The sequence below is a fragment of the Ostrea edulis genome, chromosome 7, assembly GCF_947568905.1.
Source record: "Ostrea edulis chromosome 7, xbOstEdul1.1, whole genome shotgun sequence".
In the NCBI taxonomy this organism is placed as follows: domain Eukaryota; kingdom Metazoa; phylum Mollusca; class Bivalvia; order Ostreida; family Ostreidae; genus Ostrea; species Ostrea edulis.
Genome location: NC_079170.1, coordinates 85337608 through 85365271, shown reverse-complemented (window position 1 = coordinate 85365271; position 27664 = coordinate 85337608). Strand labels below are relative to the sequence as shown.

Genomic DNA, 27664 nt, shown 5'->3' with positions numbered 1-27664 from the left:
CCTTCATTTGTTTTTGAAAATGTATGTGAGTGATGTTTCGGAAGGCGGTACCCTCAATTAATGAATTCAGAAATTATATTATAGATACAAGGCTTCCTAAACCACTGTCATCTTATATTTTTTTTTCGGTAAGCGTTATCTAACATTATACAGGCAAAGCTGCATACTTAGCAACGACTTACAGAAGAAACATCATAAATTCTCCTCGTTTGGTGTAGTAGAGGATAGCTACCTGTAGTTTGTTTTCGTGTAAATTATACAATTATGCGAGTAACAATCTTTTAAAAAGAAAGAAATTGAAAGAATTTATATTATATATACCCACTGCTTTCTACAGTCTACTCTACTTAAATAATGAAGTCACATATCAAAATAGCTGTTTAATTGAAGTATATCGATAAATCCCTAGTAACATTAGCTATATGGTTCAACATCGATGAGTAGATTGTAATTGTAAACGACGATTTCAGCAGAATTTCCCCCCTCTGTACAAAAAAGTGCATTAGAGATTGGTTCAGGTTTTGAATTAGTGATAAACTGTCACAGAAATTAAATGTATATATGTCACTTGAACTTCATATGATATAAGCATCTGTTACACATCTGTCCCCTTATCTCCTTATGTTAAATCAAACAGACAGAAAACCCCTCTATTTCGTGACGTATGGACACTTCATTGTTGATGAAGAGAATCAACACAACATATAAAGCCCACGTGTTATACAGGGGTCACAGATCCATCTCAACATCTACCATTAGGTAGGTCCTGCAGGTTCACAGGCAATTAATATAGTTGGGTTTGAATTTACTATTGAATATTCCTTAATAGTAAATTCGAACCCAAGTAATATAAATGCCTGTGGGTAGGTTTTATGAAACATACTCTATGTTCTAATTCAACTTCTTTATGAAAATTTCGAGTTTTAACCTGCACCTCTTTTCCCGTCATCATCACAGATTTCGAATACAACGATGAATCGCGTACTTGTTTTGTCAATGCTGGTTTTTGTTGCGGCAGCACAGGTAATCGTGAGTACTGTGTAATTCATGCATGATATTATGCCCCCGCCAGGTAATGGACCGGGGCATATAGTGTATTCTTTCAGTCTGTCATAGTTTTCTAGACTTTTTTGCTGTGCTTGTAGATAACGAAGTCTTCATATTGTTGATTTACAGAGCAAATTCAAGTTTCATGCCGATCGAGTTATTTGAATTTTTTTAATCATTTAGAATTTTCCGAAGTATTTATTTTTGGTGTGTGTGTAGATTATTAGCTGATTTTTAATACACGTGCTTGTAGATAAAGAGCTAAATGATAATTAGTGTGTACTTTATTATGATAGACAGCAAAGCATTACATATTATGTTCTATTCTGTTTTTTTCTTACTTGCACCCAATGGTATTTTTACATCCCTGGACTTTCAAATGTTTCAAACAAGAGGCCTATGGGCTTCATCGCTCACCTGAGTTACCTTGTCTCATATTTAAAGATTTTCCTAATATTTTCGCATGTAAAACTTTGATCCCTATTCAGGCCCCAGTCTACCCCTGGAGCCATGTTTTACAAACTTGAATCTGCACTATGTCAGAAAGCTTCCATGTAAATGTAAAACTTTCTGGCCCAGTGATTTTTCAAAGAACATTTTATAAGAATTTCCCTAGATATTTGTATGTAAAACCAGGATCTCCTATTGTGGCCCCACCCTACCCTCGGGGGATATGGTTTTAAGAAACTTGAATCTGCACTATTTCATTTATGTAAATGTAAACTTTTCTGATCCAGTGGTTCGAGAAGATTTTTCGAGATTATCCCTATATATTTGTTTGTAAGATTTTAATCCCCTATTGTGGCCCCATCCTACCCCCAGGGCCCATGATTGTAAAAACTTGAATTTGCACTATGTCAGGAAGCTTTCATGTAAATTTATACTTTCCTGGCCCAGTGGTTCTGAGAAGAAAATTTTTGAGAAGAAGATTTTCAGAAAATTTACCTATATATTTGCATGTAAAACTTTGATCCCCTATTGTCAGGAAGCTATCAAGTGAATGTCAGCTCTTCTGGCCCATTAATTCTTGAGAAGAAGATTTGTAAATGACCCCACCCTATTTTTGCATTTTTGTGATTATCTTCCCTTAAAATTTGAAGAAGGCATGGCTCTTCATTTGAACAAACTTAAATTTCCTTTATCCAAGGATGGTTTGTACCAAATTTGGTTGAAATTTGCCCAGTGGTTCTGCAGAAGATTTTTAAAGTTGCCAATGTATTTTCACTATTTCGCTATTATCTCCCTTTAGGGGAGGGGTGTGACCTTTCATTTGAAAAAAAAAACCAACTGGAATTCCCTAGCCAAGGATGCTTTTTGCTATGTTTGGTTGAAATTAGCCCAGTAGTTCTGGAGAAGAAGATTTTTAAAACTCGTCAATGTATTTTCACTATTTTGCTATTATCTCCTCTTAGAGAAGGGCGTGGCCCTTCACTTGAACAAACTTAAATTCCCTTCATCTAAAGATGCTTTGTGCCAAGTTTGGTTGGTGTCATATATTTCCCCCATTGCATTATACATGTATGTGCTGCAACTTTGCACTGAAATATTGAGCTACAGGTACAGTGTACAGTACGTATGATATGTAACCTGTTATCATAGACTATAAATTTACAGTGTGATTAACAATCTTAGTTTGACATTTTTGTGTCTGTTAATAATTTTTGTTTTGAAAATATACAGAATTAACAGATTATTGCGAATTGGAGGGAGAATAAAGACTATTTCGTTCCATAAAAAGGGTTTCGAGCACAATCAGCAAGTTAATATTCAGTTGCATAATACCACCTTCACACTCACGGATATTTCTTATGAGTCCTTACGGATCTCCGACTCGTAGTAAATCGCAAGCATTCGTAAATCACTCGTCGGTATACGTTAATAACTCATCACAACTCGCACACACTCATAAGGATCTGTGAAAGTAGGGGCAAATTTTTTGACATGTTAAAAAATTTCACGATTGTCCACGGATTTCATTTTCCGTAAATAACCCGTAAATAACTTGTAACAATCCGTAAGTATCGTAAACGGGTCGCAAGAACACGTAAACTGCTCGTAAGAATCCGTAAAACACTCGTAAAAAGTTGTTTTTTTTACGAATCTTTGCGGTTAGTTTACGATATGTTATGGATAGTTTACGAGTTGTTTACGAATTATTACGAATGCCTAAGTGATATTTACGATTTCATTCACGTCGGGTTACAATCGCTTTGCGGATTTGTACAGAGTCAATACGAGCACTTTACGTATAGACACGATTACTTACGAGTACTACTTAAACTTTACGATTAAGGAAAGATATAAAAGACGCAAAATCTGACAGTTTCTCTCAGTTGTTATCAAGACAAAGAATGCATACAATATACATACATGCTGTACAAGTAATGTCAGTTGTCGAATGATGATACAAAGCCAATTGCGAACACTTTTGAGTCAAAAACGTAAACAATCGTAACTAACTCCTAACTATTCGTAACAGCACGTTATCAACACGTTAACAGGTCGTGATTTACACGTAAAAGCTAATTGTAAATCGTAAATTTCCGTTATATACTCGTAACAATCCCTAAAAAGCTCGTAAAATATCGTAAATTGCTCGTATTTACCCGTGTTCACTCGGAACAAATCGCAAATGTGTGCCGTAAATGCTTCGCAAGAACTCGTAATAAACCGTAAATGGCCCGTAAATACTCTTAAAACGTTCTTAAATAGCTCTTTAAAGTGTTTAAATCGTAACAATCCGTGTACTTTAACGGATTTGTGGAATACGTAAGGATCCGTAAGAAAAATCCGTGAGTGTGAAGGAGGTATAAGTGATACCAAGATATTTGTACTCCTTATTGAGAGATGCATGTGTATATGTGTTCATGTACTATTTTAATCAGACCGACTGGATGCCTACTGCATGTAAACCCCCTCCTTTTTGTCAGTGATTCACATACGGGTACTTTTCCAGAGCTCAGAACGATTACCCTGTAACCTGGAAGTGTACGACAATGACGAGGATGGGGAGGTGTCCCAGGAAGAATTCCTAGCGGTAGCACAGAGCCACGGACGCACAGAGGACGACTTAGTACAAAAGACCTTCGCCATCGCTGATACGGACGGTATATTTCATATGATGGGTCTGGATAAGTGTTTTATACCATAACAGCTGTTGTCCGAGGACACAGTCTATAACTTTTTTTGGTTATACATTCTCCTTTTTTAAAAGTTGCTTTCATCTCATTGGTGTGGTGCATAACGCTAGTTTGGTATACCTTAGATCTATCAAACACTTCCCTCGGTACTACTTTTGAGATGACCCCCGCTTCAAAATTCTCTAGTTTGCTTTCTTGTTTACCAATAGAATACACGAATGAAAAAATTAAATGTTATAAAAAAGTCTTTTTAACAATATTTATCAAATTGAACTTATAAACAAGATACTTACTAATTAGTTTATCAAACAAAAACTCATCGCAAAATGATCAGATAGGCCTATCCGAACCTGAAAGCGGTCTACTATATAGGCCTAGGCCTAACTATTTAAAAAGAAGTACCAGAAAATGTTGTATTAAAAAATTGTGAGAGAATAGCATTGCGCCCACTGACTTAATGCAAGTCACATTTCATAGATATGTACACACCATAAACAAACACATGTACTTAGAAAAGTAAACAAAGAGATATTCAACAATCATTGTCTACCAGGAACTATTCAGGCCCGGCGGATTAAACAATGACCACCTAGCAACTCAACCCGCTGCAGTAGCAGGAACTATTCAACAGGCCACATCTCTCTGCTCTGGAGCCACTCTAGACCACATCTCTCTTCTCTGGAGCCACTCTAAACTGCATCTCTCTTCTCTGGAGCCACTCTAGACTGCATCTCTCTTCTCTGGAGCCACTCTAGACTGCATCTCTCTTCTCTGGAGCCACTCTAGACTGCATCTCTCTTCTCTGGAGCTACTCTAGACCACATCTCTCTTCTCTGGAGCCACTCTAGACACCATCTCTCTTCTCTGGAGCCACTGTAGACTGCATCTTTCTTCTCTGGAGCCACTCTAGACTGCATATTTCTTCTCTGGAGTCATTCTAGACAACATCTCTCTTCTCTGGAGCCACTCTAGACCACATCTCTCTTCTCTGGAGCCATTCTAGACAACATCTCTCTTCTCTGGAGCCACTCTAGACTGCATCTTCTCTGGAGCAACTCTAGACCACATCTCTCTTCTCTGGAGTCATTCTAGACAACATCTCTCTTCTCTGGAGCCACTCTAGACCACATCTCTCTTCTCTGGAGCCATTCTAGACAACATCTCTCTTCTCTGGAGGCACTCTAGACTGCATCTTTCTTCTCTGGAGTCATTCTAGACGGAGGCCTCATTATCTAAATGTCTTCTAAACAATTTCATTGATATGTATGAATGAAAAGTAACTGCATAATATTTACCGCACTATTTTGTTTTCTCGTGTAGGAACATAAATAATTGAGTGATTTGATGTTTCGCGTTGAAATGATGATTTAAATTATTCGCTGGCAAGCTTTGCCAATAAATACACCATATACACTCTTTGAATAAAGCAAATATCAAAACATGGAATGTAGTTATCCACTATTCAATAGATGCACATAGTTTGTTGACTTTAAACTTCTAAGAAGACAATGTGATTATGTACAGTTATCAACACATCCACTAGTTTTAAAAGAAAAACATACTCAATATCCTAATTAATATATGATTTGTGTTTCTGATCTGCGTTTCTTGTAATAATTTCTGTTTTTCATCATCAGTTAAATCAGTGAACCTCGCCATTACGTAAAGAAAGCAAACCAAGAATCATGTGTCTTGCGTAGCCAATAGAAATAAGCCAACCTATTGCCGGGTCAACAGTTGGTTCTGAATCTTATGAGTTTTATCTAGGAAAGAATTAAAGAATATAACAAAACGTTTACCACCCACCCCCTGTAATCGGAGATTTAGGAGCATATACTCTTTGGTCTGTCTGTTTGTCCGCAAAAACTTTGACCTTGGACATGACCTTTGAATGGACGGTGATTGAGCTTTTATAATTCACATAAGTACATGTAGCAAGGCTTTTTTTTTTTTACCTTGATCTTGGAGTTTGATCTACTTTTGAATGGTTAGTGCTACAGCTTTCATATTTCACGTGGATTCCTTGTGACAAATCATTTCTTTACTTAAGTACCAAAATGTTTGACCTTGTTAGTTTATGTAACATGGAAAGAGAAGTAACTCTTGCAAATGCCCCCAAGGGAGCTCTTCATATTGGAAGTTGAATATAGTGTTTGAATGCTGATTAAAATCATGGTCTAACAATGGTAGCAGACCGTGGTTGATTGACAGAAAACTAGTGGTTCAAAGTATCAAAAACAATGTAAGGAAGTGTGATATTTATAAGTTCAAAACCTTTGACACGTGCACTGTAGTTGAAGGACAGAATATATTACCAATGAGATGTGTCATCACTTCAAAAGATGGACAAGTACGAGCAAGACTCGCTGCACGTGGAGTTAAAGAAGAATTTTGTATCCCTAGAGACAGTCCAAGAGTTGGAAAAGGTGTTCTCAAGACATTTCTGACCTTAACAACAAATAAATTACTGGATGTCAAACTCACATTAAGTCAACATTCTTGCAAGGAAAACACTTGGCAGAGATGTTTATCTTCAAACCTCAAAGGAAAGCATCACACCTGCTGGAACGAAATAGAAGTTGAAACACTGCTTATATGGATTAAGAGATGGTGTGATACAGTTTTATTCAAGCAATGCAGTGTGGACCCAGCTCTATTCTGTTATAGAAAAGACAGGAAGGTTAATGGAATTATCTGCTCTCATGTTAAAAGGACATGGAGACGATTTGAGCTGAACATTTCTAAATTTTATTTTTTCATTTTTAATGGTTAAAATGTTTCACTAAGGTATTTCTAATGATCATCAAAAATTTGAATGTCGGTTGTCAAGGTACACGGGAGATACATAACTCACAAATATTTGTGATGTAAACTAGGCTCGTGCCCTGTTTGTTTACATATAAGCTAGATATACCAGTAAAAGTTCGTTTTAAGCAGATTTTTCAATTTACAAATTAATTCTGAAGACAATTGAATAGTTTCTAGTGGTTAGCACATCTCATTTTGTTTTAAACATGCTATTTTCATGAAGCAATCTATATGTAAACAAAAAACAGGGCACGAGCCTTGTTTACATAACAGAGAATTGTGAATGCTGTATCTCACTTGTAACTCAAAAACAGATTTTCAAATTTTGGTTGACCATTAGAAATACGTTATTTAAGCACTGTAAACAATACATATGGAAAAATAAAATTTTCAGTTCAACCGTGTCCATGCCCCTTTAATGATTTTCTCCATACCGGGGATGAAGTTCTTTGAGAGACATATCTACAAGTTGCGTGAGAGATTTTCTGCAGGAAAAGTAGCTGAATCCCAATTCCAGTACATTGGCTTCTACGTAAAGCAAGATGAAGAGGGGATAGTACTGGAGCACACCAATGACATGGACAAATCACAAAGTTTAGAGATTAACCCTCAACTGAATAGTGAGGAGAAGACCGCATACAGACAGATCATAGGGCAGATCAACTGGAATCAAGACCGGACCCTTCATATGAAATGATAGAAATGAGCATTAAACTGAGAATTGGAACCGTAGCAAAAACCATCAAGAGGCTTAAAGACTTCAAAAGTGTTTTGAGATTCTCAACATTAGATCCCACCTCATTGACGATTATGACATTTACTGATACATCTCTAGGACATCTTAATGAAGGAGTAGGAAGTGCCCAAGGAGTCACACTCTGTTTTATGGATAACGAAGGTAAATGCTGTCCTTTTCTGATAGGCTAAAAGATAGAAAGAGTTCCCTGCTCCACTCTAGCAGCAAAGACACTTAGCTTACAGGAAGGATTGGAGGCAAATTTTTACTATCGACACATGTCGAAGGACATTTTAGGACTCCCAACAACTTCATCGATATTTAAGGATGTGTGGACAATAAAAGTGTCATAGATTCTGTGCATTCTACTAAACGTGTGGAAGATAAGAGACTTGGAATTGATATTGCTGATTTGACAGAATTAGTCATGCAAGGGGAAGTATGGAAAATCCAGTTGTGTTCTGGACAAAAACAGCAAACTGTCTGACAAAGGCAGGGGCAGATGGTTTGTGTGTCTTGAAGATTCTACAAAGAGGACAGATGTTGCAGACTTTGTATTTGAGAATGGCAGTGTTACTGTTATAATTTACAAACTAGACAAACTCTAATTAATTCTGAACTTTTATTGTACTTTGATTAGCTTAAAATAAGCCATAAAAAGGAAAGGATGATTAATGTCAGCTTTCATGCATGTAACATGGAAAGAGAAATAACTCTTGGAAATACATGATTTATCACCCTCTAAGGCACCTCTTCATATTGGAAGTTGAATATAGTGTTTGTATGCCGAATAAAAAGACCTTACGACCCTGACCTTGGAGTTTAACCAACTCCCACCTAGGCCAAAACTTTTGATTGGTTAATGGTAGGGATTTTATATTTCCATGTGTATTTCTTGTGACAAGACCTTTCTTTTGATACCATAATTACATTTCTGCCATACAGGTTCATTTATGATTCACAAACAAATCTTTCTCATTTGAAAATAATTAATTCATATGAGGACCATGTATATATCTTATATATATATATATAGGGGACGGGTTCCTCACTACAGATGAATTCGAAAGAAATGCTGCTTCCTTGTTCGCTGCTGGTATCGTCCAAAAATGCACCAGATCAAACGTAAATATATTTGTTTCGTAGACAAGTAATCTGTTTGCTATAAATTCAGTTGTTGTGCATTTACAAACAACCTCTCTTGAACTTTTTTCTTTTTGTAGAAAAACTGGACAAACCATTAATTCCAATGTTGCTGAAATATATTATCTTGCTCGAATACAGGAAAATAAATATCACGTATAATTGAAGCAGTGTTTGCTAGATTTTTATGTGACTTGACGCCAAACAAGCCTTGAAATTGCATACATAGATAGTACGTCTGTGTAATATGCAAGTTACTGAGAAGCCACGATAATCTATTTAGTGTATACTCTAAAGTATACCACACACACGCACATGTAAGAGGTGTTAATTGAACTCCTTTACTCCTCATCCTGCAAATGGGCGCTACGTAGGACTGAACCGATACGCCCCTTCACGATACGATACATATTGCAATGCTTATACAGCGATTTAATACTTTCAATACGATACAATGTGTACAGAAGAACCAAATAATAACATTGAAGAAAAATTAATTATCAACATTCACAATCATAATTTTGAAAGCAAAATGTTTCCAAACTGCCAAACGGTAAGATGGCTGTTGGATCTGTACTTTGTAGTTTAAACCGATAGAGTTCATTATTGTTTTCGTCAGACTCTAGGCAAACCCCAATCTGAACGTTATTGGACTCTATTTTGTCCCCCCCCCCATACAGGTTTGTTAGATAATATTAAAGTACAGGTTAAGGCTGATACATTCCACTTAACCCGTTTGTAATAAACGTATCGAATCGAAAAATCGAGGCAATGAATCGAACATTGAGTCAAGCTTTTATATTGAACAGTATCGATATTTCGGTGAATCGTTTCAGCCCTAGGCACTAGCACTTATAGTCACTCAAATCAGAAAAAATAACACCATTGGAAGTCTTATGGCTTATGGATAGTAGATATCGGTTGCAGATTCATCTATTTTCACTTTGACTTTACTGCAGTCACATAAACATCGAAGTTACACTCAAAATGAACACGTTCACATACACACTGTCAATATAATTCTTCAAATACACTCCACCGAATCAGCACTTAAACACCTATAATTACATGTAAACACCTTAGACTAGTCAGAAGAAAAATTACAATATTCATGAACTTTATAGAAAAATCAAATATTCAATAATTACATATGATAAAGATCATATATATCAAGTGACTGCACCCCATCCAACTTGTTTATATAGTATAGTGATGGGTTATGAAGTGCTGAATTAACATACAAGCAAATGATTAAAGACATCTTTAATCATTTAAAGATATCATCATTACATTTGATGCCCGCAACAATGCAAGTAAAGACGTCTTGATATAAGAAATTATATCTTCAATGATCTGCATTGTTAATAACATAAATTATTTTACTAAATTGAAGAGCGCTATACTTGAAATTGTGCTCTCTTCAAACGATTTGATGACGTCAACATTTGAAATAAAACGCGCTACAGTTTAATTGAAGAAAACATAAATTCAATTAATGCGTGCAGTAATTGAATTTTGCACTCTTCAATTACATTGCAGCGCGAATAAATTCACTTAACGCGCAATAATTTAATGATCACTCTCTCAATTGGATTAAGCATTGAGTTCTAGACGTTGGACAATACTTAATGAGTATGATATCCCGGAAGGATGAAATACAATTATTTCCTAGAATACCTGAACATTAATTTTATGCAGGATATTTTCTTAACACAATGGATATATTGTGCAAAATCATGATTAGTTGGTAATGGTTCAGGTGTGACCACAAATAGAATAAAAACAGTCTATCAAATTGTATTGGGGGTATTACAATCAAATTGGATTTCTAAGGCCCCTTCTACATTAAGTGTGATTGTTTAAATCCTGCTACTGAAGGGTTAATTTAGCCGTACAAAATATTCAAATGAAATCTTACAAAATGTACAAATAAATACAATTTGAATTTCATGTGATATAATGTTAGAAGCAAAATCATTTTACCTTTCTTCTTATTTTAATCAGAAACACAATTTCAAACTGATTTGCTTTGGTTTTGAATGAATCGCTCTATATCTTAAATTATTCCGACATTTATACAAAAAGGTGCATATACACGCAACAAAATAAAGTAAAATTCTTTATTTCAACAAAATTGGAATTTATATTTAGGGTCAAATTCATCCAAACAATATTTTTTCACACTAAACTTTGCTAGATCCCTTGATCTGTATACAGATTCGCTTGCGAAATTAGACCAAGTACGGATTCATTTTGATTGAGTTTTGCTCAAACATTGCAACCCTTTTCTAGCTGTCACTTTTAATTGTCAGTTTCAGGGATGTGTCACACCATAATATGTAAAGAGGCAGAATGCAAGAGCCCTCAATCTCCAGTCAGGTGTTCTCCCAACTTATTTATTCTCAGTATCCTGGTTACAACACCAGATGTAACAAGGAGAAAACTGGACCAAATACTGATTCAAGCGTGGTCTCCTGAATCTCTAGTCTTATAATCTACCAACTTCAAGTACTATGCTATCAGGATCCTGTCAAATGAGCCTGACTGCTACAAGTTTGCAATACATGCATTTCAACAGGTATTGCATATGGATTTATTTCAAAGATTTATCAACTACATTCATCCTCTTCTCCTCGGTATGTGTGTGTGTGTGGGGGGGGTGTCATTGTTTTTTAATTAATTTATCTGAAATCATATGTATCATTACACATACTTCTGAAGGTACACCTCTTGTTGTCATAGGAACCAAACAGAGTCAAAGCACTGTGCAGCTGCACTCTAAATCTACAAAATGGATTTTAATTAGAAAATGACCATGAAGTTCAAATTAAAATACACACAGCCATGACAGTAAAAGAATGAGAGTAATCCCATATCAGAATAAATAGATGTAAATTAATAGGAAAATGTCTGATTATAGATTGCCTTTCGTTTGTCACCAAGATGGCCTGCGAAAACAGAGGATCATACTGAATGATGTCTACACAACTTTCTCCAATCTGTTGAGAGAAACATATACCAATATTCTATAAAATAAAAGTTGTCTATGAAAGGTGGAGATAACGAACAGGGATCAATCTCACAACTCCTATATGGAATACAAAATTGGGCAAACACGTGCCCCTGGATATACCAGAGTTGGGATCAGGTGCCTAGGAGGAGTAAGCACCCCCTGTCAACCGGACAAACCCGTCGTGAGTCCTATATCTTGGTCAGGTAAACGGAGTTATCCGTAGTCAGAATTGGTGTGCCAAGAACGGTCTAACAATCGGCATGAAACACGTCAGACAGCATTTGACCCAATGATAGGTTGTATCTATCCGCCGGCGATCGAACCTGGCTGACGGCTACATTCCTCCCAACGATCCCTGATCTACAGTAATCTGGTTACAGGAAATAGTACATGTATAAAAACAACGACTGGGCTTCCGTTTAAAAATAAAACTGCGGACTCCTGTGATCAGGCCTCAAGACAATAAATTGATAATATACTAAAGTCTAAATTTCGAATCTAATATTTGAAATAATTTTCATTTAAAAAACTAAAATTTTCAGCATATGTTCAGATTTAATGTTATTATAAACCAGCTTTTAAAAAAAAAATTAACATATCTTAAGACGTATATATGATGTAAGCAATCCAAATTTTGAATTATTAAAGTCTATTACCAGTTTCTGGTCTATCAATGAAATCTAGGGTTACTTATTCATACCCCGTTCTTTTCTTATATCGAATGAACAATTCGATTTCTTATAACGTCACACAAATAAAAAATGTTAATATTTGAACTATTTGTCCTCCATCTGGACGAGTTCATTCATGGCATGAAAGCTAAAAAGATGGTATTGGTAAAGCAAGTTTGTTTCATGTCATGGGGGAGTCAATCAGAAATGCATCTGTTTCCCACGTTAGAAACTGTCTGTAGAACAGTTTCATATATTTCCCCTTTGATTACATATCGTTGCTCCTCGATTGCAATGTGTTTATCATTACGTAATGGTCAAAATGCATTGCTCCTCAATAGCAATGCCCCATAGATAAATATTAGGGAAACGTGGGGTTGTCACTAACGCAAGAATCTGCGTACGTAAGGATGTCTCGGACGCGAGCAAAAATTAGACTAAAATCTCTGTTATTTGTGTATTATTTGTGTATTAATTAAAAGAAAACTACATTATTGATGGCAAAATATTAAGTCTACTTTCATGTTTTAATTGCTACCGATAATTATTCACTAAACTTTGTAATATAAGTCATAAAGATGCATACTTGTGTACATCTAAATGATATCTGGAAAAGGATGTAAAATGTTTCAGATTCCTTCATTATTATGTTGATGTGTTTTGGCATGAATATTTGTAGCATTTGTATATTTTTCTATCTGTTGGTTTTTTTCTGTTGTTTGTTTCTTCTTCCCTTTCTTGCTTAACGAGTATCAAACTATAGGTTAATTTCATTTTAATTGTATTCTAAAATGTTTCATTCACTACTAAACTAGAACACAGTGGTTATTCATTTATTAGATATGTAGTTGTGAATGAAGTTTCTATTCATTTCTATTGCAATTGGTCTGCATCCGTCGTGCGTTCACAATTGAGCACTTTTACCTACATGTACCCATAACTACCGATAACTGACATTAAAATTCTTTTCAAATTTTCAAACACTGCCAAGACCTCACCAAATTTCAAAACTCTTCTCTACAACCTCATATCTCTTTAAAAAAATCAATTGCATAGTCATGTATAGCAGGAGGACCTTTACCAAATTTGTAAATTTCATGATCTTCAGGGTAAAGGTCCTGACTGCAGGGTAAAACAAAACTTGGATAGTTTCTATGTGTAAAACGTTTCAATAGCATCTTCTTCAATGCTATTGATGCCAAATGAAGACTAATTAGATATTTAAAAGGAGCAGGTAACCTTTGACCAAATTGTAAATTTCATGATCCCAGGGGTAGAGTTTTGGTTCCCGGGACAGGCTGGGCTGAAATTATTATAATTACTATTGTGTTTGCTAATGTCATATACAGTTTATATCAACATACTTAACAGTTTCAGGATATTGTTTTCCCATTCTGTAATTTCCTTGTAGAAAATGTATCATTTCCTTGTGTGAAAATAAAGAGTAATGCACGAACTTCCTCTCCTGTTGTTTCTCTTTAACATTACAAACATAATTCATAAATTCTAAAGAACTTTTAATAAACTTGAAGTCGCAGAATCTTTCCCAAATCAACAACAATAAAACCTATGACTTTTCAACACTATACACGACCATTCCTCACGATAAATTAAGGACTAGACTTGATGACATCATCGACAGTTGCTTCTTCAACAAAAATGGAAAACGGAAATATTCATATCTAGTGATGAGTCATTCAAAAACTTACTTTGTTATACACCACTCTGATTCCACGCACAAGTATTCTGAAGTTGAAATAAAAAATATGTTAGAGTTCCTCATTGACAATATCTTCGTGGTCTCTGGTGATCAGGTCTTCCACAGTCTGTTGGAATTATCATGGGCACGAATTGTGCTCCTTTGTTAGCTGACCTGTTTCTGTATTCATATGAAGCAGAATTTATTAAAAAAAACTTTTACGTGAGAAGAAAAAATCTCTCGCTGTGGCCTTCAATTCGACAATTAGATATATCGATGACGTTTTGTTCATTAACATTAATAACTTTCATTCATATGTCGATTTGATATATCACTGTGACCTCGAAATAAAGGACATCACAGAGTCGTCCACTTCTGCTTCATACTTAGATATTTTATTGAAAGTAGACATTAACGGCAAATTTACAACTCAACTGTATGACAAACGGGATGATTTCAGTTTCTCCATCGTCAACTTCCCATATTTATGTAGCAATATTCCATTATCACCTGCATATGGTGTTTATATATCTTAACTGGTACAAGAGCTTGTTCTGCTTATGATCAGTTTTTAAATCAAGGCAGACAGCTGACAAACGGGTTGATGGTGCTGGGGTTTCAACAGTCTCGTTTGGAGTCGGCATTTCGCAAAGCCTATGGTCGTTATAACGATCTAGTTCGTCAATACAACCTATCATTGGGTCAAATGCTGTCTGACGTGTTTCATACCGATTGTTAAGCCGTTCTTGGTACACTGATTTTGACTGCGGATAAATCCGTTTACCTGATCAGGATATAAAGCTCACGGCGGATGTGACCGGTCAACAGGGGGTGCTTACCGTGTTTGCCCAACTGTCTATTTTGTATTGCTTGTAGGAGTTATGAGATTGATCACTGTTCGTTATCTTCACATTTCATGAAGTCAGCTTAGCGCTTTTCAGTACTTTCAGTAATTTGATTATAGATATTGTCGCTGACTTTCATTTCCACAGGCCTTACGAACGTCGGGGTACCCATGGTATTTAGAACTACATGTATATATGCTGTCTTGCAAAAATCTTCATTCAGTCAGGTTGTAACAAGACATATGAAATCACCCAATAATTACCATGTTCCAGGGAAATTTCACTGATGTACATGCACATGTGTATGGAGAAGAATTGGTATATGTTATACCTTGTATTGCTCATACTCATTAACCAACGGCGATGGATATTGTGCATAATGATGCAGTAGTGTGAAAAATTTCTTAGAAGGATTAGCATAAACTTGTCACCAATATTTCCCTCCGTTAGTAGTATGGACCCAGTAATAACTGGAAAATAAGTGCGAATAATATATCCTGGTGGGCTCTGTACTAGGTTCTTCAGTTTTCAACTCATGTGAGCGATTCTGATCACCCGATGTCCGTCCTCTGTCCGTCTGTCTGTAAACTTTTCACTGTAGAATACGATATTCCAAAATATAGACTTCAAGTTTAAAAAAATCATTTTTTCTGGACGTGGTTTGGAATTGGAATTCGCTAACTTTGCTACAAATGGGTCAACCTCAATTAATCAATGAAAACAATGTATATCAATTCAAGGCCTCCTAAACCACCATCATATTTTTCTGTCGTAAAGCGTTATCAATCTAAATATTATACATACTAAATCAAGGCAAAGCTGCACACTCAACAACGACTTATTTGGAGGAAACATGCATCATAGAATATCCTTTAATTTTTTCTTGTGGATTAGTAGAGAATAACTACCATTAATTTTTTTTTTCGTATAAATTATATAGCCATGCGAGATACAATCTTTTCAAAAAAAAAAAACCAAAACAACTACAACAAATTGAGAAAATTCATATCATAGATACTCAATAAGTTGTTTCGAGTATTTGGGGGCGTCTTAATATCAGATGATTTGAACAGAATGTTTTCCCTCTGTACAAAAGTACATTAGAGATTCTTTTAAGTTTTGAATTGATATACATGTATGTAATTCTCAATATCAAATATTTTGTTTAACAGTCTTTTCATTAATAAATGTGTTGTATGTAAGGGTTTCGGAGATGATTATTTTAAAAGTTGCAAGAACTTGTATCCAATCCATTTGTATGAATTACATAATAACATATGTTTAAAACAAAACAGGAAAGCTACAAAGATTAAATGCCACTTGAGCTTCATATAATGTTAGCATCTGTTAAACATCTGTCCCCTTATGTTAAAACAAACAGACAGAAAACTAATCTATTTCATGAAGTATGAATACTTCCTTTTGGATGAAGAATATATAAACCCCACGTGTTATACAGGGATCACAAATCCATCTAGACATCTACAACTCGGTAGGTAGGTTCACGGGTAAGTAATTAGGTTTGAATCTACTATATGAAATACTCCCTGATTGTAAATTTGAACCCAAGCAATATAATTGCCCGTGGGTAGGTTTTATGAAACATACTCTATGTTCTAATTCAACTTCTTTATGAACTAATTTTGAGTTTTAACCTGCACCTCTTTTCCCGTTATCATCACAGATTTCGAAGACCACGATGAATCGCGTACTTGTTTTGTCAATGCTGGTTTTTGTTGCGGCAGCACAGGTAACCGTGAGTATTGTGTAATTCATGCATGTTATTATGCCTCCATCAGGAAATGGATCGGGGCATATAGTGGTATCCCTTCCGGAAGTTTAATTTGTCATAGTTAGTCTTACATTTTGCTGTGCTTGTAGAGCTAGTATGTCTCTTTGTATTGAGGATTTACAGATCAAGTTCAAGTTTCATACCGATTGACCTTTTTAAAGAAAGTTATTGCCCTAAGATTTCGAAAATTTCTAATCATCCTCAATTTTCCAATGAATGATGGGGGGGGGGGGGGGGGGGGGGGGGGAGGGGGGCTGTGTTTGTAGATAATTAGGTGCTTTTTGTTAAATGTGCTTGTAGATGAAGAACTAAACGATAGTTAGTATGTACTTTTATTAAAATAGAAAGCAGAGGCAATACATGTAATATTCTCTTCTACTCTTGTTTTACTTGAACCTAATGGTATTTTTACATCTCTGGACCGTCAAATATTAAAAAAAAAATGAATGTTAACGGGGGCATTTGTGTAACACTGACACATTTAATTATTGCGACTTGGCCGGTGTAACATTAAAATTAGTGACCCCGTTGAAAATCGACCCCACAGGTTATTTCGTAGCATTAAAAGTTGCCCCCGATCAAATTTTAACGTTAAATTTTTATCAAAACGGTCGTTGAAAAGTGATCAATGTTAAATTTTTATAAGAGAGAGGACCGAAAGGTTAATTTTGCGGACAGGGGACAAAATTAAATTAGATTAAAGGGTCAAAATTTGCCAAATGTCAAAACAAGTTATTTTACTATTATCCTGATTAATTGCGATTAGTGTCACAAATTTCAACCATCTTTAGATTGATTTTCATGCATTCTCTGAATTTTGGGGTAAAATAATGAAAATACAACAAGCAACACAGATTTTTTGAAACAATAAATAACTTTTATATTAAACAAGAAATTACAAAACGAATAATTCCATGTTTTAGAATTCGCTTTATAAGATTACAATGGGAAAAAAATTATGACCAATAAGCATGTCAAAATTCCTCAATTTGGGGGGAGATAAACCGAGTTTTACACATACAAAAAATCACAGATTTCTGGAAACAATGAATAAGACGTTAAAGGACACATCGCATGTTTTTAAACTTTTTATTTTTTTCAGTAAAATTAATTCATTTCATGCCTAAAACTACTTTACCTGTGTTTTAAATGAAACAGTTTGCGTAGTTTTCGAGTTTGAAAGCGATGAAATTCAAATCTTGCGATATGCATATTTTCTTCGATATTTTACGCGCCATTATCTGTGACGTCATATGCGACCTCGAGCGAGACGATTTGAAAACAGTTGTTAGCCATTTCATAAACAGATTAGATTTAATTGACAAACAAACAATTATCACGTTAACGGCTTGTAAATAACACTGCATTAGGGTGTTTTGTGCCGTTTAAGGGTGTACTTGCTGTCAGTAGAGAGGATTTGGACTGTGTTTTCTTCAATTTTCGAAGGAAGGTATGAGTGACAAGACGTGAATATTTTTTGTCGGCACAACGATTTTGCCATTAAAAAACCCAGTAGAATTGGTCCCTGTACTTTTTCAAACAAGCACTTGGACAAAGACGTAGATAAACTGCGAGAAAATGGTTCTATCGAAGCTACGCACTGTTACATATAGGCCTACGGCATATGCTTTCCGTTCTGCTCTCAAATTCAATACACACTCGCACCAACTGACCTTCACCTTGTAACAACATATAGGCAGAACTTTGCTAGCCGTGTCTACCAACTGGTAGTTTTAAAAAAAAGAAATTTAAATATAAAAGATAATTGAACTTTCAATTATAAATGATAAAATATGATATTTCCCAACTTTGAATTGAATTATAATGCTTTCATTTTTTAAAGGAACGCGTGTACGTGTTTACAACAACAGCATGCCGCGAAGTAACAACGTGTAGATAAAAAATAATAATGATTAATAAAATTTCTTGAATAAATAATTTAAAAGTATTGTGATTTTCACAATAACTTTGATCCTTTTTATTATTTTTTTCCGAAATGCACCCGTGACAGTAGTCCTAGCTAGTTGCCAATGATACGTAATCGTATCATAATTTAGGCCTATCTAACTTCTCCAAAAATAAATTTAATAATAATTGCACTGTTTATTTTAGAAAAGCAACAACTCTAATTACAGTTGTTTACAGAAATGATATTACCAAATAGTGTTTAGACAGTGATCCCATGTAAACATCATTTACTCGCAAAATGCAGATTTCATACCCGCTTTCCTCGCTACATTTGGGTCGTTATTTGTATGCACTGGTGGCTAAAAGATATAAGACTCAGGAAATTTGTCAACATCGAAATAAATGTTATCCATGATAAATAAATTAGGCCCCTAAAACCCGAGTTTTTAAACATATCTAACAATACTTTTACAACAAGTTGATCGACGAAGGTCGCATATGACGTCACTTTACCACGTGACTACCTATCTAATTAACTAGGCTTTTTGAAATCAGGGCTTAGATTTAAGTCCGTATTGTGGGTAATTATCGCAATACTTCAGCGAACGAACTATTACAATTAATTTCTATAAGCATAAGGAAGACAAAATACATATAATTCTGTATACTTTGAAAACACGAGATGTGTCCTTTAAAAATCCTTATTTTGGGAGAAAAAGATGGATTTTTACACCCCCCAAAAAATCACAGATTTCTGGAAACAATGTTTCACTTTTATTATGTTTCCCCTCTTACAGGAAAGACATATTGTTTTGTACTTTCTGTCCGTCTGTCTGTCTCTCCGCCCGTCTGTCTGTCTGTCACAAAAACTTTTAACGTTTCTTCTCCTTAATGGCTTATCGGATGGACTTGAAACTTTATACAATGCTTCATTGAAATTTGTAAATGTGCATATTGTCGGGACAGGATGATCTAATTATTTTCCTAAAATTTATAGTGGATCTAAAAGGAGTGTAAAATAGCCTGTAAAGACTTCTCCCATGTGGTTTATCTGATAGATTTGAAACTCGGTACAATGCTTCATTGCCATTTGTAGATGTGCATATTGTTGGTACAGGAGGATACAATTGTTTTTCTAAAAGATGTAGTGAGTCTAAGAGGGGTGGAGGATGTAAAATACTTTTGGAACACTTCTCCTATATAGCTTATCTGATAGATTTAAAACTTTGTATAATGCTTCATTGCCATTTGTAGATGTGCACATTGTCGAGCCAGGAAGATCCAATTATTTTCCTAAAACCTATAGTGGATCTAAGAGGGGTGGAAGATGTAGAATAGCTTGTGAACACTTCTCCTATGTGGTTTATTCGATAGATTGGAAACTTTGTACAATGCTTCATTGCCAGTTGCAGATGTGCATATTGAAGGGACAAGAGGGTCAAATAGTTATTCCTAAAGTTATAGTGAATTTGAGGGATGGAGGGTGTAAAATGAGTTTGTTAACACTTCTGTGTTATTGATCGGAATTCATAATGTCTATGTTCCTGCTCATGCTTTCTCCTCCATACCATACAATACATTAAGGGGAGGAGGTGTCGTTTGGAGCACTTCCAATTTGGGGAGACACTGACATTTGTTTTTAATAAAAACAATCTCTAGTATTAAACAAGAAGTGACAAAACAAACAATTCCATATTTTAGAATTCAATATACAAGATTACACTGAAAAAATTATGACCAATGAATATGTTAAAATTCTTCATTTTGGGAGAAAACAATTGCTTTTGACACAAAAATCACAAAATTCTGGAAACATTTGGTTTCCTTAATGAAAGGTGAAGATAACGAACAGTGATCAATCTCATAACTCCTATAAACAATACAAAATAGAGAGTTGGGCAAACACGGATACCTGAATATACCAGAGGTGTGATCAGGTGCCTTGGAGGAATAAGCATCCCTTGTTGACCTATCATACCCGCCGTGAGCCCTATATCTTGATCAGGTAAACGGAGTTATTCGTAGTCAAAGTTAGTTTCCCAAGAACGGCCTAATAATCGGTATGAAACAAGTCAGACAGCATTTGACCCAATTATAGGTTGTATTGGTAAACTAGATTGTTATAACGACCATAGAATTTGCGAAATGCTGATTTTAAACTAGACTAATATAATACCTTAAATAAGAAAAACGATGATGTTATAATTTACACAACATTGGATGGTGCAAGATTAACGTTTTCTTTAATGCTAATGATATGAAATTGAAACTGAATGGAACAAGAAACTCTTTGCCAAAATTGTAAATTTTATGATCACAGGGTAGGGCTTTTGGTGCCAGGGTGGGGTCAAAATGGTCATAGTGATGAAAGGGGCATGGACACGATTTGAGCTGAAAATTTTCAAATTCTATTTTTCCATTTTTATTTTCTATAATGCTTAACTAAAGTATTTCTAATGGTCAACAACATTTGGATATCAGTTGTGGAGTTACAAGTGAGATACATCACTCACAATTCTTTGTTATGTAAACAAGGCTCGTTTACATATAGATTGCTTAATAGAATATAGCATGTTAAAACAAAATGAGATGCGCCATACACTGGAAACTATTTAACTGTGTTCAGAATTAACTTGTAAAATAAAAACTAATTGATTTAAACAAACCTTTAACTAGTATATTTTACCTATGTAAACCAAATCATGGCACAAGCCTTATTTACATAACAAAGAAATGTGAGCTCTGTATCTCCTACGTACCTCGACAACTAACATTCAGATTTTGGTTGTCCATTAAAAATGCCTTTAATGTCAAGCATTCCAAACATTAAAAATTAAAAATTAGAATTCGAAAATTGTTAACTCAAATCGTGTTCATGCCTCTTTAAATGTCTTTATCATTTGAAGGACATTCTTACTTTTGCTGATACTAGATAAAACCTTAATTAACATATATAGGAAAATAGAAAGGAATGTACCAAAAGTTTGAATTTGAACCCCATAGTTCTGACTCTATGACAGATTCTAGATATTCATACAGTGTTATATACATGTAACATACTAGTATATCATATTTTGCATCACCGGATACTTTCGTTATTTCCAACCATTGCAAATTGCGTCATATTACCCACAATGCAATTATTAGACATTCAAATCACAAGATTATCGAACATACATCACAAGATTATCGAATATAGCAACGTTCTACACGTCATATATGGGGATCATTGTATTTGAAAAACACTTGTTAAGATATGACCCCCACCACTTGACTTAGATATAGACTATACGGAAAACCATTGTATATTTGGGACATTATCTTAATGTTAAAATATGACACCCTATTACATGTAATTGATTGAGATATGGATTGCAAAAAACATTGTGTATATTTTGGTTCATTTTTCAATGCTGAAATTTGACGCCACCAGAAATGATCTCTTGAAAATAAAATGTCTAAAGGTTATTTTTAACAAAGATAAAAATTTCACTCTTGTGAGGGTAGTTAATTAACGGTCTGGGTCAATTTTCAACGTTAAAAATTAATCAAACATCTGTTGAAAAATGAACCCCGGGTTCGTTTTGTAACGGGGTCACTATTTAGTGTGATGTTGTACACCGGCGACGATGTGAATGATAAGTGATACATATACACTAAAAAATGCAATTACTTATTTCCCCCACAACGACTATGAATTCTTATTAATTATCACTGAAAGACTGTGTAGAGGGTAATTTAATTTCACAACTTTCTAATCACAAACCAGACGCAATAAACTATGCCCTCCAGTTTGACTACAAAAAATATTTCTTCAATATAGGTGAACATGTTGCCCCTAAAATGTATTCCGTCAGCGATGTTAAATTTTATATAAACCGTTCGCCCCTTAAATTCAATTACTAGGTGTGCTAGATTTTCCCCATTGCATTACACATGTATGTGCTGCAATTTTGCACTGAAATATTAAGCTACAGGTGTAGTGTACAGTATAGGTATAATATGTAACCTGTTATCGTAGACTGTAAATGTACAGTGTGTATTATACTTCTAGAGCGTATGTTAATATTTATGAAGATATATCGGTGCCACAATCATATTTTAGTATTTACGTTTTAATAATTTTATTTTGCAAATTTTTGTGTCTGTTTATAATTTTTTTTCTAAATAAATTACAGGATTGCGGGTTCTATCTAAGTGAGGAATATATTTTGAGGAGATATTTTACAGATAGATTAATACGAAGGGTGAAGACTAATTTAACCCATAAAAAGCCTTTACAATGAGCAAGTCATTCAGCTGCATATCGGAGTTTATATATCTGTGTGTGTGTGTGTGAGTGTGTGTGTGTGTTATATGTATGTACAAATTTAAGCATACTAACTCAATGCCTACTGCATGTAAACCCCCTCGTTTCTGTCAGTGATTTACATACTAATATTCATATCTAGTGATCAGTCATTCAAAAACTTACTTTGTTAAACATCACTCTGATTCCACGCACAAGTACTCTGAAGTTAAAATAAAAAATATGCTAGAGTTCCTCATTGACAATATCTTCGTGGTCTTTGGTGATCAGGTCTTCCAACAGTCTGTTGGAATTCCCATGGGCACGAATTGTGCTCCGTTGTTAGTTGACCTGTTTTTATATTCATATGAAGCAGAATTTATTCAAAAACTTCTACGTGAGAAGAAAAAATCTCTCGCTGTGACCTTCAATTCGACAATTAGATATATCGATGACGTTTTATCTATTAACTATGATAGCTTTCATTCATATGTCGATTTGATATATCCCTGTGAGCTCGAAATAAAGGACACCACAGAGTCGTCCACTTCTGCTTCATACTTAGATATTTTATTGAAAGTAGACACTAACGGCAAACTAACAACTCAACTGTATGACAAACGGGATGATTTCAGCTTCTCCATCGTCAACTTCCCACATTTATGTAGCAATATTCCATTATCACCTGCATATGGTGTTTATATATCTCAACTGATTCGATATGCAAGAGCTTGTTCTGGGTATAGTCAGTTTTTAAATCGAGGTAAGCTACTGACAAACAAGTTGATGGTACAGGGATTTCAACAGTCTCGATTGAAGTCAGTATTTCGCAAATTCTATGGTCGTTATAACGATCTAGTTCGTCAATACAACCTCGCATTGGGTCAAATGCTGTCTGACGTGTTTCATACCGATTGTTAAGCCGTTCTTGGCACACTGATTTTGACTGCGGATAACTCCGTTTACCTGATCAGGATATGGGGCTCACGGCGGGTGTGACCGGTCAACAGGGGATGCTTACTCCTCCTAGGCACCTGATCCCACCTCTGGTGTGTCCAGGGGTCCGTGTTTGTCCAAGTATCTATTTTGTATTGCTTGTAGGAGTTATGAGATTGATCACTGTTCGTTATCTTCACCTTGCATACTGGTACTTTTCCAGAGCGCAGAACGATTACCCTGTAACCTGGAAGAGTATGACAGTAACGAGGATGGAGAGGTGTCCCAGGAGGAATTCCTAACGGTAGCACAGAGCCATGGACGCACAGAGGACGACTTAGTACAAAAGACCTTCGCCATCGCTGATACGGACGGTATATTACATATGATGGATCTGGATTAGAAAATGCATTTTTAGACACTATTTGACTGAGTCCGAGGGCAACAGCTGTTTTATTTGACCCGAGAATGAATCTGTTGCCAGATGTCGTAGAATGAGGACACTAGGATGATCCATTCGAAGGAGAAACAAACAAGAGGCCCATGGGCCACATCGCTCACCTGAGTCACTTTAGCAAATATTTAAAGATTTTTCCTATATATTTGCATGTAATACTTTGATATCAAGTCTACCCCCGGGGCCATGATTTTTACAAAATTGAATCTGCACTATGTCAGGAAGCTTTCATGTAAATGTAAACTTTCTGGCTCAGTGATTTTTCAGAATTTTTTTTAATGAATTTTCCTATATAATAATATGTAAAATTTTGATCCCCCACTGTGGTCCCATCTTACCCCCGGGGACCATAATTTTTACAAACTTGAATCTGCATTATGTCAGGAGGCTTTTGTGCAAATGTAGACTTCTTTGGCGAGATGGTTCTTAAATAAGGAGAAAATTTTTAAAGATTTTTTCTATTCATTAGTTATGTAAAACTTTCATCCCCTATTGTGGCCCCATCCTAGCCTCAGGGGTCATGATTTAAGAAACTTGAATCTGCAGTGTGTTGGGAAACTTCCATGTAAATCTCAGCTTTTCTGGCTCAGTTGTTTGTTTGTTTTTTTGAAAAAAATTTTCCCTATATATTTGTTTGTAAAACTTTGATCCCCTACGCTTTTGGCCAAATTTGGTTATAATTGGTCCGGTGGTTCTGGAGAAGAAGTCAAAAATATAAAAAGTTTACAGACAGACGGACAGACGATGGACAACAGGCGATCAGAAAAGCTCACTTGAGCTTTTAGCTTTTAGCTCAAGTGAGCCAAAAAAAGCTGTTGTCCGACAAAATGTTGAACATTTTAATTTTTTAAAAAGTTTTTTTTATATAAAAAATAGATGCACATGATTTGTTGACTTTAAACTTTTTATAAGACAATGTGATTGCATACATTTATCATTGCATTTACTAGTTTAACAGAAAACATGCCTAATATCCTAATGAATTATTATAATATCCGTGTGTCTGCTTTGCGTTTCATCTAATGAATTTTGTTTAATTTTTCATCATCAGTTCTAGATCAGTGATCTTTGCCATGATGCAAACAAAGAAACAGATCAAGAATCACATGACTTGCGTAGCCAATAGAAATTGGGCAGACTATTGCCCAGTCAACAGTTCGTAAACTGTTGAACGGTCAATAGACAACGGGTGTGGGGGTTGGTTTAACAGTTAAAATGTATACCTTTGGTTGTGTTTATTTCTATAGCATCAAACGAATACATTTCGTTTATAATGCATGTGTGGAAATTCCCGTTCTATAAATAGCGTTAAAATTAGAACGGCCGTTAATGGGGAAGACGCATTCCAGAGAAAAGTGACCCCGCGTGCTTAGTGCAGATGAACTCCGGACGAATTTTTTTGGACACAGAAATCAAACGACTTTTTCATCCAATCAGCATCGTTGTTAAGTCATCACTTTAAACGTTATTAAATATCTACTTTTGAAAAACTTTAACCTTGGTCATGACGTTTGAATGGTTAGAGCTTTCACATGTGATTTCCTTGTGACAAAAACATCTCTTTACTTCGGCAGTAAAATGTTTGATATCATGACCTTGACCTTGGTGTTTGACCAACTTTTGAAAAAAAGCCACTTTTAACCAAGGCCACATCTTTTGAATGCAGTGATAGGGATTTCATATTTCTCATGTGTATTTCTTTTGACAAGACCTTTCTTTGGGTACCATAATCACTTTACTTCCATACAGAGGCATCAGTGTTTCATAATTTCAAAATCATGTATTTGTTTGACGACCATGTACATCTATCTATATATGTATAGGGGACGGGTTCGTCACTACAGATGAATTCAAAAGAAATGCTGCTTCCCTGTTCGCTGCTGGTATCGTTAAAAAATGCGCAAAAGGCCTACATATCCATTTCCATATTTGGTAGACAGGTATTGTTTGTCATTTAATCTGTTCGCTATAAAAGTTGTCGTGCATTTGAAAGAACTCTTTACAAAGAACCTGTCTTCAACTTTTTTCTTTTTTTGTAGAAAAACTGGTCAAACCATTACTTCCAATGTTGCTGAAATATATTATCTTGCTCGAAAATAAAATTTCTTATATATAACTGATATAATGGATTGTTTGTTAGATTTCCATGTGATTTGACGTCAACCAGATGGAGCGCCAAATTAACATAAACTCAAATAATTGAAGATATCTTCAATCATTTCAAGATATCATCAATTCATTTGATGCGCGCAATAATTTAATTAAAGATCTCTTCAAATAATCAATGATATCTTCAATTCTGAATTATTGCGCGCATTCATTGAATTAATGTTAGCATTAATTCTTCAGCTGAATTGATGCGCGCTTATTAATGATCTCTTCAAATGAATTAATGATATCAACAATTGAATTGAGAGCAATAATTGATTTAATGTGCGCATTAAATCAATTGATGAGAGCATTAATTGAATTGATGCGCGCATTAATTCATTTGATGAGAGCAATAATTGATTTAATTCGCGCATTAATTCAATTATTGCTCTCTTCAATTGAATTAATGATATCTTTAATTCATTTGAAGAGAGCAATAATTCTTTTAGAGAGAGCAACTATATAATTAAAGATATCTTCAATTCAACATATCCACAATTGAATTAATGATCTCTTTAATTGAATTGTTGCTCTCTTTAATTAATTCCTTATACAAAAGCATTGTAAATAATTAAAGATATCTTCAATTGAATTATAGAGATCATCAAATTATTGATACCGAGCTCTAAATTAATTATAGCGAGCAATATTTCTACGAAATTAATGCTCTCATCAATTAAATTGAAGAAAGCAATAATTGAATTAATGCGCGCATCAAATCTATTATTGCTCTCATTAATTCAATTTATGCTCTCATCAATTGAATTGAAGAGAGCAATAATAGAATTAATGTGTGCATTAAATCAATTATTGCTCTCATTAATTCAATTGATGCGCGCATTAATTCAATTGATGAGAGCAATAATTGAATTGAAGCGCGCATTAATTCATTTGATGAGAGCAATAATTGATTTAATGTGCGCATTAATTCAATTAAAGAGAGCAATAATTGAATTGATATCTTGAAATAATTGAAGATATCTTCATTATTTGTGTTTATGTTAATTTGGCGCTCCATAAACCAGACTTT

The 27664-nt window shown here is 34.9% G+C and overlaps 3 protein-coding genes across 4 annotated transcripts in view; 2 read left to right on the top strand and 1 right to left on the bottom strand.

Annotated features, from left to right (window-relative positions):
• The window catches only part of LOC125653998 (serine/threonine-protein phosphatase 6 regulatory ankyrin repeat subunit B-like), a 1068599-nt gene that overhangs the window by 911449 nt on the left and 129486 nt on the right, over window positions 1–27664 (bottom strand). The gene's annotated exons all lie outside the window — the stretch shown is intronic.
• On the top strand, window positions 958–9033 carry LOC125657139 (uncharacterized). Of its 2 annotated transcripts, none has more exons than XM_056142849.1 (4): window positions 958–1023; window positions 4004–4154; window positions 8768–8856; window positions 8955–9023. In XM_056142849.1, the coding sequence occupies exons 1-4, from the start codon at window positions 973–975 to the stop codon at window positions 8973–8975; spliced, it is 312 nt and encodes a 103-aa protein (XP_055998824.1). In that variant the 5' UTR covers window positions 958–972; the 3' UTR covers window positions 8976–9023. The 2 variants fall into 2 exon arrangements, with proteins under 2 accessions (XP_055998824.1, XP_055998823.1); XM_056142848.1 differs by having other exon boundaries at window positions 962–1029; window positions 8955–9033.
• Window positions 16572–26423, top strand: LOC130046568 (uncharacterized). The gene is made up of 4 exons (XM_056142850.1): window positions 16572–16594; window positions 16787–16852; window positions 24250–24400; window positions 26307–26423. The coding sequence occupies exons 2-4, from the start codon at window positions 16802–16804 to the stop codon at window positions 26417–26419; spliced, it is 315 nt and encodes a 104-aa protein (XP_055998825.1). The 5' UTR covers window positions 16572–16594; window positions 16787–16801; the 3' UTR covers window positions 26420–26423.

Coding starts and splice junctions, on each gene's coding strand:
- LOC125657139 (XM_056142848.1), top strand. CDS start 973: ATGAATCGCGTACTTGTTTTGTCAATGCTGGTTTTTGTTGCGGCAGCA. Junction 1,030..4,003: donor TTGCGGCAGCACAGGTAATC/GTGAGTACTGTG, acceptor GTACTTTTCCAG/AGCTCAGAACGATTACCCTG. Junction 4,155..8,767: donor CGCCATCGCTGATACGGACG/GTATATTTCATA, acceptor ATATATATATAG/GGGACGGGTTCCTCACTACA.
- LOC130046568 (XM_056142850.1), top strand. CDS start 16,802: ATGAATCGCGTACTTGTTTTGTCAATGCTGGTTTTTGTTGCGGCAGCA. Junction 16,853..24,249: donor TTTTTGTTGCGGCAGCACAG/GTAACCGTGAGT, acceptor GTACTTTTCCAG/AGCGCAGAACGATTACCCTG. Junction 24,401..26,306: donor CGCCATCGCTGATACGGACG/GTATATTACATA, acceptor ATATATGTATAG/GGGACGGGTTCGTCACTACA.